Source organism: Castor canadensis, chromosome 12 (assembly GCF_047511655.1).
Source record: "Castor canadensis chromosome 12, mCasCan1.hap1v2, whole genome shotgun sequence".
Classification (NCBI taxonomy): domain Eukaryota; kingdom Metazoa; phylum Chordata; class Mammalia; order Rodentia; family Castoridae; genus Castor; species Castor canadensis.
This window is the reverse complement of record NC_133397.1, coordinates 22,780,340-22,793,335: the sequence shown is the minus strand read 5'-3', so window position 1 is coordinate 22,793,335 and position 12,996 is coordinate 22,780,340. Positions and strand designations below refer to the sequence as shown.

The following is a 12,996-nucleotide window of genomic DNA, read 5'->3' as shown; positions in this document are numbered from 1 at the left end:
CCTGCCAGCAGCCATGTTGAACATGCATCTATCTGGTAAGCAGTCAAGCTGAGCCCCTGAATTCACCTTTAAAAGGTGGACATTTTCTCTCAGAAGTGGAATGACAGTGTTTTGAGAGGTTGACTCTCCCTGTCCTTCTCTTCACCTGACGAATTATAAATCGTATTTCCTTTTCCTCAAAACCTGTTCTCATTATTCGTAAATGGTAAGTTGACATTGAGGCCAGGGAACTGGGTTTCCGGTAACAATCTCAACCAATAAAAAGCTGAGTGTGGTGATGAGTGCCTTTCATCCCAGTTATGGGAAGCATAAATAGGATTTCGGTACAGGTTGGCCTGGCCATAAACATGAGGCCCTATTTGAAAAATAACAAAAGCAAAAATGGCTGGGGACATGGCTCAAGTGGTAGAGTTTGCCCAGCAAGTGCAAGGCCCTGAGTTTTTGCCAAAAAAAAAAAAAAAAAAAAAGAAGAAGAAAGAAAGAAAAAAGAAATCTAGTCTCTCAAAAATACTTTTGTTATCTTTAATCTTCAGATGCTGCTCAGGCCACCGGAAGGAGTGACAGATCAAAGCTGTTTGCAACTGAAGCCTCACCAGCCACTGTAGAAGAGGCCCTCTGCCAGACTCCCTCTTGGAATAAACACACTGGAGACCACGTGAGAAGTAGCTACAGTTTAATACAAACCTGCACCAGAACACAATGTGTCGGGCTGTTTTGTTTTTGCCTCAAATGGTGGCCAGAGCACAGGACCATGTGTCACCTTGGGGTTGACACAATCTTAGCACCATGACATTTACAGAGGAGTAAGGAAGTCACTTGGGTGCTGGGGTGCTGGAGGCTCCATCCTGACCCCAGGCTGTGCCTGCCGCCTCAGCAGCTGGATGGGGTTTGGCTTCCGCGTGGTTCTGTGGTTTCTGGGTCAGTATGGGAAAAGCCCTCATCACGGCATTGGCTTGACAGAGACCTACTGTGGACTCCTAGCACTACACACACGCACACACACGCACACACAGTAGCACAATTTTCTGGTAACTTAACCCCACAAACCTAGAGAGCAGCTAAGGCAAGAACAACAGTATTTATTCAGCAAGTACAAGACCAGTTTGAGAGCTGCATTCGGGGCAACCAGAGACCTCTTTTGTTCCAGCCAGGAGCCGTCGGGGCTTGTGATGGAGCTGGCTGGAGCTCTGCACGGGGCAAGAAGTGGGTGGTGGGTGGCTCCTTGGCAAGCACAGGGTGTATGTAAGGGTGGGGGTGGATGAAGTGGAAGCCCTACAGTATGACTCCCAACACCCTGGGTCATGCATCTCTGGGGTGGAGGCACTCAGAAAGGTAAAGCTTTCCTAGACCAAGCAGGGTGCCCTGCCCAGCTGACCCACCACCACCTGGCTCTTTGGCATCTGCCTAAGGCCCATGACCCAGCAAGGGCTGAAAGGGAAAAAGGTGATGTGCATGGTATGGGGGTCAGTGTCACCGTTTCTGTTACTCATGGAGACTTTTCTCAGGGTCTCTACCTATCATCCCCACAGCTGCCTCTGCTCCTGGGTTACCATCACTGTCCTCTCAGCCCCTATGCGGGGACAGTGGGGGCAGAGGAAGGCTATGGATGCAGCTCAAATCACATAGTGAGCCCTCAACATTTTTCTAGTTGTGGCTCAAACTGAGAATATGCATTAGTTTGTTTACAACAAAGATGAGGAAAATCCATCTACTTGTGCAAAACAAAGCAGGATGCCTACTGGGGAGTAAGTGTTCTAGATGGTTAAATACCTGATGGGATTGACAACAGACATCACCCCACACCTCTTCTCCACAGCTAGGCTAGACAGCCAAGGTCATAAGGGCAGTCAGGGACACTTCTGGGGCTAGAGGACCTAATTTTTCTGGGCTTCAGTTCCCTCATCTGTAAAGTGGGGAGAGTAAAAGGTGCTCCGTGGTAGAGAGGCCTTGTATATGGAAGTATTTTGATACACAAAAAGCACTACAGAAATGTACAGTGTCTGACCATTAACCAAGATTCCAGGGGCCTCCTGCAAGCTTGGGATGCTCAAAGCAAAGGAAGGATATGAGATCACTTCCCCGAGGGGAGGCAGGTGACTGGGTCACTCCCCAGATCACACAGCCACCCAGGGGATCTTCTGCAGAGCATCTGAGGCAGGGAGGGCCCACCTGGACATGGGAGATGAGGCTGTCAACCAGTAGTGCTGACCACAGGACACCATAGCACCTGTGCAGTGAGGCGGGCTCCACCGCCAGGCCCTGTGGGCGGGAGTCTTTCTCCCTAGCATCTGGCCAGCCCCTCTCCCACTCTCCCTCTCTCAGCAGCATGTGGCCTCTTGCCAGTCACACAGGAGGAGTGGCCAGGCCTCTGTCCAGCAGGAAGAAATGACAGGGAGCTGTGTGGGAGTGGGGGGTGTGAGTGTGGATGTGAGGTTAGTGCTGAGAGTGACCGGGGCAAAGACAGGATGGGCCACTCTGCTCTCTGAAGGTCTCAGGGCCAGCATCCAAGTTCCCTCTCAGGATGAAGGAAATCAGACTAGGAGGGGAAGAAGGCCTGGCCAAGGGCCTGTGGCAGCTGGAGAACCCCATGTGGAGGAAGACAGGTCCACGAGGCCAGCCCCTACCTCTGCCCTGTGCTGTCTGGTTGGTGGTGAGTGCAGCGTCTCCTAAGGACCATATCTACTCCTGTTTCTATGCTATGCTAGTGACACGAAGCACCGTTATTTTCCACAGGATGCACAAACAAGTCAAACCAAACCACTGCGCAAACCAAACGTGCAAAACAAAACCATTTACACGTGCCTGGCACCAGCCCTGCACTGGCCCAGCTACCCTTCTGGGTGTGGGAATTCCAGAAGGTGTGAGTGGGAAGTGCAAAAAGAGGCTGGCAAAGGGCATAGGGTGTCCCAACCACACCCACGCCCAGGGTGTCCTGACTGCACCCACACAGGGCCAGAGGTGAGTCAGGACAGCTGGGATGTCCTGGGAATGGTTGGGAAGCTGACACCTGTCTAACTTGGGAAATGTCACCATGGGGCCAAAGGGGTGTGGAGGGAGGCCTTTACTTATAAAATACATATGCTAAAGTGCTCTAGACACCTGGGCAGGCAGCCAGGGCAGGGCACTAAAGCCTGGGCCTTCCCAGAGCCAACACAGGAGGCAGCAGTGGGAGGAGGGGCTGGACCAGGCACTATGCATGAGCTGTGTGCATAGTGTGGGCTTCTGGGGCCAGAGAAGCCCCAGCCGAGGGAGGAAGGAGAACAGCAGGAGGGACAGCTCAAAGTGCCTGTTAGGGGTGGCTCAAAGCCCAGGAAATCAGGTTCTGATGTGGGGAGGGTCCCCTGGGTCCTGGGGCCCCTGCAGGTGGTGTGCTGCCCAACCCAGCCTCTCCCACCCCCTGCAGCTGCGGCCGGAAGGTATGTGGGCAGGTGGTGGTGGTGCATCCTCACTGGGGGCTGGTCAGTGCCTTTACCAGATGCCACTCGATCTGCCTCCAGGGGGTGCGAGGATCCGAGCCGAGGCCCGCTTTGGAACATGGTCATCAATCTGAGAACCTGAAGGAAGGAAGCACAGAGGGTCAACCAGGCTGCCCCGGCATAGGTAGCAGGTCACAGCCACCACCGATGAGAGGCTCATGACCCACAGGGGCTGAGTGAAGCCCTCCATGGGTATTATCTCACTTAATTGCCATGACTCCATTCCATTTTATGGGTGAGGAAACTGAGGCTCAAGGATATAACCTAACTTGCCCAGGTTGTAAGTGCGTAATGGGTACGGCCTGGATTTGAACTCGGGTTTTCCTGACTCACAGCCTACTTTATTAGCCGACTCTCCTCAGTCTGCCAGTCTTGCTGCTCCCAAACTGAGGCACGTGGTGTGTGCAGCCCACTGGTCAACTTGTTAACATGCTGACCTTTGTATACACACCTCAGTGAGCAAGTAACAGAAAGAAATGGGAGAGCACACCACCATTTTGGAAAATGAAAGAACTATACCCCAAAGACCACACATCTTGAAATCCCAAGACTTATTCAGAAAGAGAGAGACTAGTGTCCTGGAGAGCACAATGGGTGGGGCATTCTTCTGCCTGTTTCTAGAACTTGGCCTGGAGAGGAGGTTGCAGGCTGTGTTTGATGGGAGCTCTGCAGTCATGGCTATTGGTTAGGGGCCCCACCTGCCCTGGTGTCTTGTCACTTCTCATGGGGTCAGCTGTGGTGGCCTTGGGAATCCATATCTTCAGGACTGACTGGCAAGGCATGAGTGTGCATGACAAATACTCCAGACACACCTCTGTCTCTGACTCCTGGCGTTTGTGTCTCATCATTGGGGAAAATGATAGTGGCTCTAAAGGTGTGTGTGTGGAAGGTCCGTTCCCCATAGGCTACCGGCCCTCCAGTGGGAACCATATCTTAGCCATAGCTGCGTTCAGAACAAAGTTGGCATGAGGGGCCTCAGCAAGTAGGTTCCCTAACAGCCCTCTGGCCTGGCCTTGGCCTGCCTCTCCTAACCAGATGGTTTGTCTACAGTGCTCACTCCCCTGACCCCCAGTGAACTCCATGCTCTGGGTGCAAGGACCTGGGCCTTGCTCCTCTCACTATCCCTGCCCCAGCACAGCCCTTCCAGAGCAGATTCTCTGGCTAGTCCTGAGGGCTGATCAGCTGTGGTCAGGGAGATTTGGACCCCTACCCTTTCAAGCTGTGGTGACAGTTTCCGCCTAAGCCACCTGAGGGATCCAAGCATCTTACAGCTTGTTTGTTCCCCATGGAGGGTACAATTGAAGCAATGACCCTGCCCAAGTACCATGGAGCACCTGAGATATGTGATTATAGTAAGTCCCTGTGCACAGACGGCCATAGCCTGGAGATTCTGGCATTAAGAAGGAGAGAGGATATATTCAACAAACCCAGAGATTCTACAGACAGACTGGGGCCTGGAAAGAAGGAAAGAAACTGGGAGCTGGAGGCCAAAGGAGAGAAATATTTTATTTAAAGTTACTGAAATGTATTTAATAAGATTGCTGGTTAAGGAAAAAAGGGGAAAGAGGCAAAAGTGAGAATGGCATGACAAGGCTGGAGCAAGGAAAGAGAATAGCAGGAGTTGGGTAGCAGCCTTTCCAGATGCTGCTGGAGGGGACAAGGGCTGCAGTTCCATGAATTACAGAGAGAGCTGATTCTTCCAAGCCCAGGTCATCTCTGGGTACCCCGTATGCAGGGCTCTCAAATATTTCAAGGGACAAAAAGATCTGAACTTGGAAACCACAGGGATGGCCCCAGGTAGGTCATGGTCTTTTGGAGCAGCTGATGAGCTCTTCTATTCTTCCTACATACCCTAATATTTGTGTGTTTTTAATAGTAGACTCCACAATTGTCACCCCACATGGGTGGGGAGGGAGCAGGATGATCTGAGGAAATGCAGGCCAAAGCCTTGATCCAGTTTGCCCTACCCTTGCTCTTACCAGAGAGGCTGAAACTGGATTCATGAAGGTCCCGCATGCCCCCGTGTCTGGTGACCGGCCTCGTGGGAGTGTCTGCCAGCGGGGTTCCCATCTCTTTTTTCCCAGGATGCACCACAACAGCGACATCCCCCAGGTAGGGAGTGCGGTCCACTCCTCTCACCTTCAAGGTCTGGTGATGAAGGGAAAAGACAGCAACATCAGCACCAAAGGAACTGCTGTAGCCTCTTCCACGGCTGTTGGGACGTGAGACACTGCCACTCTGTTTGGGCCCCAAGTCACACAGTTGACAGGCTTCTTGAGCCCAGGGGCTGAGAATTCTCTTCTTGTTGCTTCCAAATAGTGCATGCGTGCACGCACATGCATATGTAAGCAGGTGCACATGTGCAGAGACAGCCTCACTGCCTGCGCTCAACATGGTGGATGAAACACTCCGCCTTGGAGCACCCTAGACTCCCAAGAGGCCAGCCTTTTACTGTGGTCTGATACTTTGTAGTAACTGAGGCTAAACATAGCTGATGTGGACATGAGAGGCCTCGGGTAGCAAGAGCAGTTAACTCTGTACCCATGAAGCCACAGGGTTAAGAGCCATATTCAGTAACCAGGCAGAGAGAGAGAGAAGGAAAGAAACTGGAAGTCAGAGGTCAAAGGAGAGAAATATTTTACTTAAAGTGAATGAAATATATTTAATATGAGTTTCATTTTGAACTGCTACTTCTAAGCTGTGTGACCCTGTACAAATTACTTAATCTCTCTCTGCCTGTTTCTTTATTTGTGAAATTAGGATGATAACTGTTCCTACATCAGAGTTGTTTTGAGATCCAATGAATTAACACATGTAAAGCTCTTAGAACCACTCTGGCCCAGGTCAATTACAGCACTTACTTCACTATATTAAAAAGCACTCCTGTAGAGGCTGATGGAGTGGCTCAAGTGATAGAGCACCTGCCTAGCAAGTGTGAGGCCCTGAGATCAAACCCCAGTACTGCCAAACAAAAAAAAGAAGAAAAAGAAGAAAAGAAAAAGGGACAGATTCTACTGTCCTGCGGAAAGTTAAAAAGCGCTTCTGTGAGGAGGAAGAAGTGTGTTGGAGTGTGCACGTCTGGTCTGAGGGAGCAGCAGAGACATCTATGCCTGGCACCACTCAGAGGGATGTGACCCCATTAACATGGTAGCTTGATACTTGCTGGCAATCTTACTGAGAGAAAGAACAGACACAGGGAATTTCCTGAAGGCCCCTCCTTCATTGTCTATGCTTTCCTTCATGTTCTCTGACAACAGATCTGTGGTTTGGCTCCGCCTTCAAAATGCCAAACCTGGTCTGAACTGTGTGGGCCTCTAGTTGGCTGCCCTTTGACCTCCCAGCATCTCAGGCTGTTGTCCTGGTCCATGGCAGGAGACAGCTTCTGACTTTAGACCCTGAGGTCCTGAGCCAGGCTGTTCTCTTCCCCAGGTCCTCACTTCAGGAGTTGCTGAGCTATACCTTTTGGCAAGTGTTGGCTTTTTTATTTTGTTTTGTTTTTTTTTTTTAGGTGTTACTGGGGTTTGAACTTAGGGTCTTGTGCTTGCTAGGCAGGTGCTCTACCACTTGAGCTGTGGTGTGTCCAGCCTTTTTGCTTAGCTTGTTTTTGATGCAGTCTGTGTGCCACCACACCAAACCAGCAAAAATGAGGTTTTCTTCTTTTCTTTTTTTTTTTGGTGTTTCTTTTTGGTGGAACTGGGGTTTGAACTTAGGACCCTGCACTTGCTAGGAGCTGCTCTATGACTTGAATCACACCCAAAGCTCTTTTTGTTTTGGTTATTTTTGAGATACAATCTTGCATTTATGCCTAGGATGACCTGGACCACGATCCTCTTTATTTATACTTCCCCGTCCATTTTGCTGTGGTTATTTTGGAGATGGAGCCTTGTGAACTATTTGCCTGGGTTGGCCTTGCACTGTGATCCTCCTGCTCTCAGCCTCCCAAGTAGCCAAGTAGCTAGGATTATATGCATGAGCCATGGGAGCCTGGCAAAATTCACTATTTTGAAGTATATGATCCACTGGGTTTTAGTATATTCAAGGGCTGTGCCATCATTGCCACTGTCTGATCCCCAAATTTTCACTACCCACAAAGGGAACCTCACATCCATTAGCAATCATTCCTTTCTCCCTTCACCCCCTCCCTAATAACCACTAATCTACTTTCTGTCTATGGATTTTCTTCTTCCAGACATTTTGTTTAATTGAAATCATACAATAGGTCATCTTTTGTGTCTTGCTTCTTTCATTTAGAGTAACAGTTTCAAGATCTGTTCACATTACATATAGTTATATATAGTGTTTATCAGAATTACTTTTTTATGGCTGAATGATATTTCACCAAATGGATATACCATAAGGAATTTATCCATTCCACAGCTGCTGAACGTTTGGGTTGTTTCTACCTCTTAGTCTTTATGAGTGGGTTTGTTTCCAGTTCTCTTGGGTATATACCTGGCAGTGGAATTACCAGGTCAAATACTAATTCTGCATTTAAATTTTGGGGAAACTGCCCAACCGTCTTCCATAGTAGTTGCAACATTTTACATTCCTTCCAGCAGGGAGTAAGGGCTCCAGCCTCTCACATCTTTACCCACACTGGTCATTTTCTATGTGTTTTGATTACAGCCTCCCTTTGTCAGATAATCTTGTGTGTGAATGAATTGGTCTCCCAGCATTTTCTAGCACCTTCTCCTGAGGGATGGCTGAGGCCTCTTGGCCACTGTCCACGTCTGAGGAGCCTGTTGGAGACGGGGGGGGGGGGGGGGGGGTCATTCACCTGCTTCCCCATAGCAGGCCTGGCTGTGGGTTCCCTGGCTTGGTGGTCTCTGGAGAGAAGGGCCTCAGTGACTCTGAAAGTGTGGGGTCCTCACAGGTGGCGAGCTTCCTGCAGTTTGATCTTTGGTGTTAACAGTTTGCTTGCTCGCAGGCTTGATGATGGCTTCCAATACTAGTTCTTTGCCACCTGAGTTCTAGCAAGAGTGGGAAGGAACCAAGCAATGGCAGCCACTAAAGGGCCCCTGAGCTTGCCTATCAGGAGGAACTCATGGGTCACAGACACACTCAAGTTTCCTTCTAGGGCCTCTAGGAACTCAGGTCTCCCCATTTAAAATTCTATCTGGTAATCAAAGATGGGGAATGGAAACCAATTCCCTTCACTGTCACACTCTGATCTCAGTGCTGTATGGATGGCAGTAGGATTCAGGGGGGAGAACAGAGTGGGAATAGCTTTGAGATTTAAAGGGGAAAGGGAAGAAATCCCACCAACAGGGGCTTCAACTTCTTCCCACACACCTCCCTCTCCTCCCCACCACTCACCTTCTCTCTCTGCACCAGCTTCTTGTAGACAGTGTCCGGGAAGGACCGCAGGGGACAGAACTTTCCGGTGCCCTCGGCGCACATGAAGACGCCATTCTCATACACAACGCGCCCCCGGCTGATGGTGACCAGTGGCACCCCGTGACAGCGCATGTTCTCATAGAGGTTGAAGTCTCCTCCCTGCACCTGAGTGCTGGCTGAGATGGTCCTGGTGAGGAGGGAGGGCGGGAGAGAAAGCTGAGCAGAGGAAAAGACAGCTCAGTGGAAAGGGTTGATGTCCAGTGGGGAGATGACCCCCAAAGGCTGAGTTCCATCCCCTCAAAATTCCTACATTGAAGTCCTAATCCCAGTACCTCAGATCATGTCCACACTTGGACAAAGGGTCTAATAGGGTAAAATAAGGTCATATGGGTACCCTATCCCAATCAGACAGGTGTCCTTATAAGAAAAGGGAACTGAGACACCAGAGGAGAGACCATGTGAGGACAGGGAGAGAAGACAGCCATCAGCAATCTAGGCCACAGTTCTCTATGTTCAAAATGGTACAAAGATTATATGCTGTTACAGTTCTGTGACGCGAGTTCTTAAGAATCCCAAGTCCCTCTAAGCCCTGGAGACGTGCAGCAAATTTTACTTTGTGGCTTCTGGGTCCCACACCACGACGTCAGCATCAGCCCCAGGGACGATACGGCCTTTGCGGGGATATAGGTTGAGAATCTTGGCAGCATTGGAACTGGTAACGGCCACAAAACGGTTCTCATCCATCTTTCCTCCAACCTGAAACATTGCAAGTGTCAAGTCAACGAGGCTGGGTATGTACCTCTCACCTCTGGTACCTCTGACTCTGGCCTGTGTCCTGTTAGCTCAGTTAGTCAGAACTATGATCCTGAAGAGGGCAAGGCTGTGGGCACTGTCTCAGATGAGCCAAACTGCTGGGCTTGGCCTCATGACTCCACTTGCTCCTTTCTCCTTCATCCAGCCACATGGGTGAAGGGCTCTTGTTTCAAGAGGCTTCCTACCTGGTATAAATGCACCTCCCGCTTATAAAACCAGCTCAGCTCTACTTATGAGTCAGGCCTCCCTTCATCTGCAAAAGGTTATATCCCCCCCACTTATCTTTGCGGGATACATTCTAAGACCCCCAGTAGATCCCTGAAACCTTAGATGGTACTGAATCCTATATATACTATCTTTTGTTTTTCCTTACACATGGATAACTATGGTGATGTTTAATTTCTAAATTAGGCACAATAGAAGATTAACCATAACTAATAAAATAGAACAATTTTAACAATATACCATAATAAGAGTTACTTAAAACTTATGACTTGCTTATTTCTGGAATTTTCCACTTCATATTTTTGTTCTCATTATTTATTTATTTGGTGGCACTGGTGTTTGAACTCAGGACCTCATGCCTGCTAACCAGGAGCTCTTACTGCTTAAGCCACACAGCTAGCCCTTTTTTATGACAAGTTTTTGAGATAGGGTCTCATGAGCTATTTGCCTGGGGCGTCTATGAACCGTAATCCTCTGGATCTGTGTCTCCTGAGTAGCTAGGATTACAGGCGTGAGCCACTGGTGCTGGCACCACTTAATATTTTTGGACTGTGGATTGAAATCACATTAAGTAAAACTGGGGTGTGGGGCTGCTGTAGGCTCTTTATGCTGGAAAATCATTGTACCACCCCACCCACCCTCCGAGAGCTGAGTGGCCTCTCTTTGAGGGTCATTTCCTGAGCTATCTTGTGGTCCTTTCCTGAACAGGTGGCTTAGCCTTAAGGACTTCAAATCTTTTTGGGCTCATACTCTGTGTGAATCTAATCCGTGATAGATCAAGACCAAAAATACTTATTTTTCATGGGCAGAACAGGTGGTATTCAAATGAAGTCCCAGTCCCTATCTTTCTGGAAATGCAATTAGACAAAATATACCAAGAGCCTTAAAAATGTTCATATTTCTTAGCCCAGAAATCTGCTTCTAGGAATCTGTCCTAAGGAACTAGTAAGAAATGCTGACATATACACACAAACAGATTCTGTACAACATTATCTGTAAGTAAAAGCCTGAAATAGTTAAAAGTTTCAAAGGAAGGATTAAATAAAGTACAGTACTTGGAGGGAATATTACCCAGCCATCAAAAAGATGTTTTGGGGGCTGGTGGAGTGGCTTAAGTGGTAGAGTGTCTGCCTAGCAAGAGTGAGGCCATGAGTTCAAACCCCAGTACTGCCAATAATAATAAAAAAAGATGTTTTGGAGTTGGGAATGTAGCTCAGTAGTAGAGTGGTTGCTTAGCATGTGTGAGGATAGACTCCAACTCTAGTACCAAAAACAAAACATATGTTCTAAAGACTTTTCAATGATCAAAAAACACTCAAGATGTACCATACTATGAAGAAAAAAAGATGAATCCAGTTATTAAAACAATGTATGGTACATGCACCAAACTTGAGATATACCAAAATATTAATAGCTTAATTTGTAGGCATAGAGTTAAGGAATTTTTTAAAATACTTTTCTGTATTTTCCAAATTTCTATAATAGGTCTTATCACCTTTCTAAGGGGTGGGGGTCTTGTCTTTTCTTCTTGGTGCTAGGGATGCAGTCCAGGGTCTTGTGCCTGCTAAGCACAATCTCTCCCAATGAGCCACACCCCAGTGTTTGTCTTGTTTTTGAGTGACACAGGAGCTGTGGTTGAGCCACCCCTCCTAGGAAGGATTCTCGGCAAAATCCTCAGCATGAAAACTCGTCCTGGGACCCAAGCAGAAAGGGCCCCGAGGACACCTACCACTCCTCTCTCCCAAACGACACTCATGCGGTCCTGCACACCGCTCACTCCATGTGGGATCTTCGTGAAGTCTTCCTTGCCCATAGCTTTCTGCTTCGTGGTGAACGGCCGGTGATCTGATGCCACAATGTTCAGAGTGTCACTGAGGAAAGAGAAGGAAGTGAGCAGAGAAGGGAGGGGGTCAGAGGGTGGGGACAGGTTAAGGAAGAAAGCCAGGGCTTGGGAAACTGGAAAAGCTCATTCCAATCTTGGCTCTGCCAAGCCCATGTGGCTGCAGTCTCACAAGTTACTTCATCTAAGTGGACCTCAGTTTATTCATCCACAAAACAGGAATATGCACAGGGTATGGCAGAGACACCACTGAGAGCATTTGGGATGGCAGTTTTTAAGAGAGTGAAGTCCTAGGCACCAGTGGTTATGCCTGTAATCCTAGCTATTCAGGAGGCTGAGATCAGGAGCATAGGGCTTCTTCAGAAGCAGCCTGGGCACATAGTTTGCAAGATCTTATCTCGAAAAACCCCATCATAAAAAAGAGGGCTGGTGGAATGGGTCAAGGTTTAGACCCCGAGTTCAAGATCCAGTACCTCGGGTGTGGGGTGGGGTAGGAGACAGCACACAGAGAGCAAGTAAACTTAGGGTTTAGCTGAAGTGAGATGGGGAGGTGGTCTTACTGTCATAGACACACACACTGACTCCTTCTCTTCACCTTCCCAACCCCCACTGTCTCTGCTGGCCATCAGCAGGTACTTAGTAAAGCCTTCTCAAGTTCAATGCTAAGCCTTGCTAATATAATTTGGAGCCAAAGCTGCAGAAGGGATGGAGACAAGTCTGACTTAATAAAAAAACATGGGCTGTAAGTGGACAGATTCATCACCAATGGCACCTTTGACCAAGTCCTCAGATAGTTGCTAAGGCTGTGGGTGGCTGAAGACACTGCTGGGCCTTCAAGGCAGGTCCAGGGAGAGAGACCATGGTGGCCTACCCTATTCCAAAGAGGGGTGCAGGCAACCTGCCTACATTCGGAGATCTCTGTGGGTCAAGAGCTCACAAGGAGGGCTAGAGGAGAGAACACTCATGTCACCAGATCAGGGCAACCTCAGGAAGGAATGCCCTGGGAGGGCAGGGAGAGACCCGGCTGGAGCAGGAGGATCATGGGGAGCCAGGGACAACTTCAGGGGGCACCCAGTGGGGACCCTGAGGGTCAGCTGCAGGAGTCTCATTTTGCCTTATAGGTGAGCACATGAGGGCCACTACGCTGCCTACTCAGAAGGGGATCAGGAGCAGAAGGAGCTCTCTGTCGTGATCACAGGCACCTTCTCGAGGCTCTCAGATTCCCAGACAGACTATAGCGAGGGCCATCTTCACTGAGACCTGGCAGGCTCATCAGTCACAGCTCTTGCCAAAGGACTAATGTTC

The 12,996-nt window shown here is 49.0% G+C and overlaps 1 protein-coding gene across 1 annotated transcript in view; it reads right to left on the bottom strand.

Moving 5' to 3' along the window:
- Positions 1–656: 656 nt before the first annotated feature.
- Positions 657–12,996, bottom strand: part of Dpysl5 (dihydropyrimidinase like 5) — an 82,888-nt gene continuing 70,548 nt past the window's right edge. The window contains exons 9-13 of the mRNA XM_074049344.1: positions 11,581–11,722; positions 9,427–9,569; positions 8,793–9,000; positions 5,456–5,624; positions 657–3,554 (exon numbers count right to left, since the gene is read on the bottom strand). Of these exons, the coding sequence (XP_073905445.1) occupies positions 3,469–3,554; positions 5,456–5,624; positions 8,793–9,000; positions 9,427–9,569; positions 11,581–11,722 (748 nt within the window). The 3' untranslated portion in view covers positions 657–3,468. The remainder of the gene's footprint in view (positions 3,555–5,455; positions 5,625–8,792; positions 9,001–9,426; positions 9,570–11,580; positions 11,723–12,996) is intronic.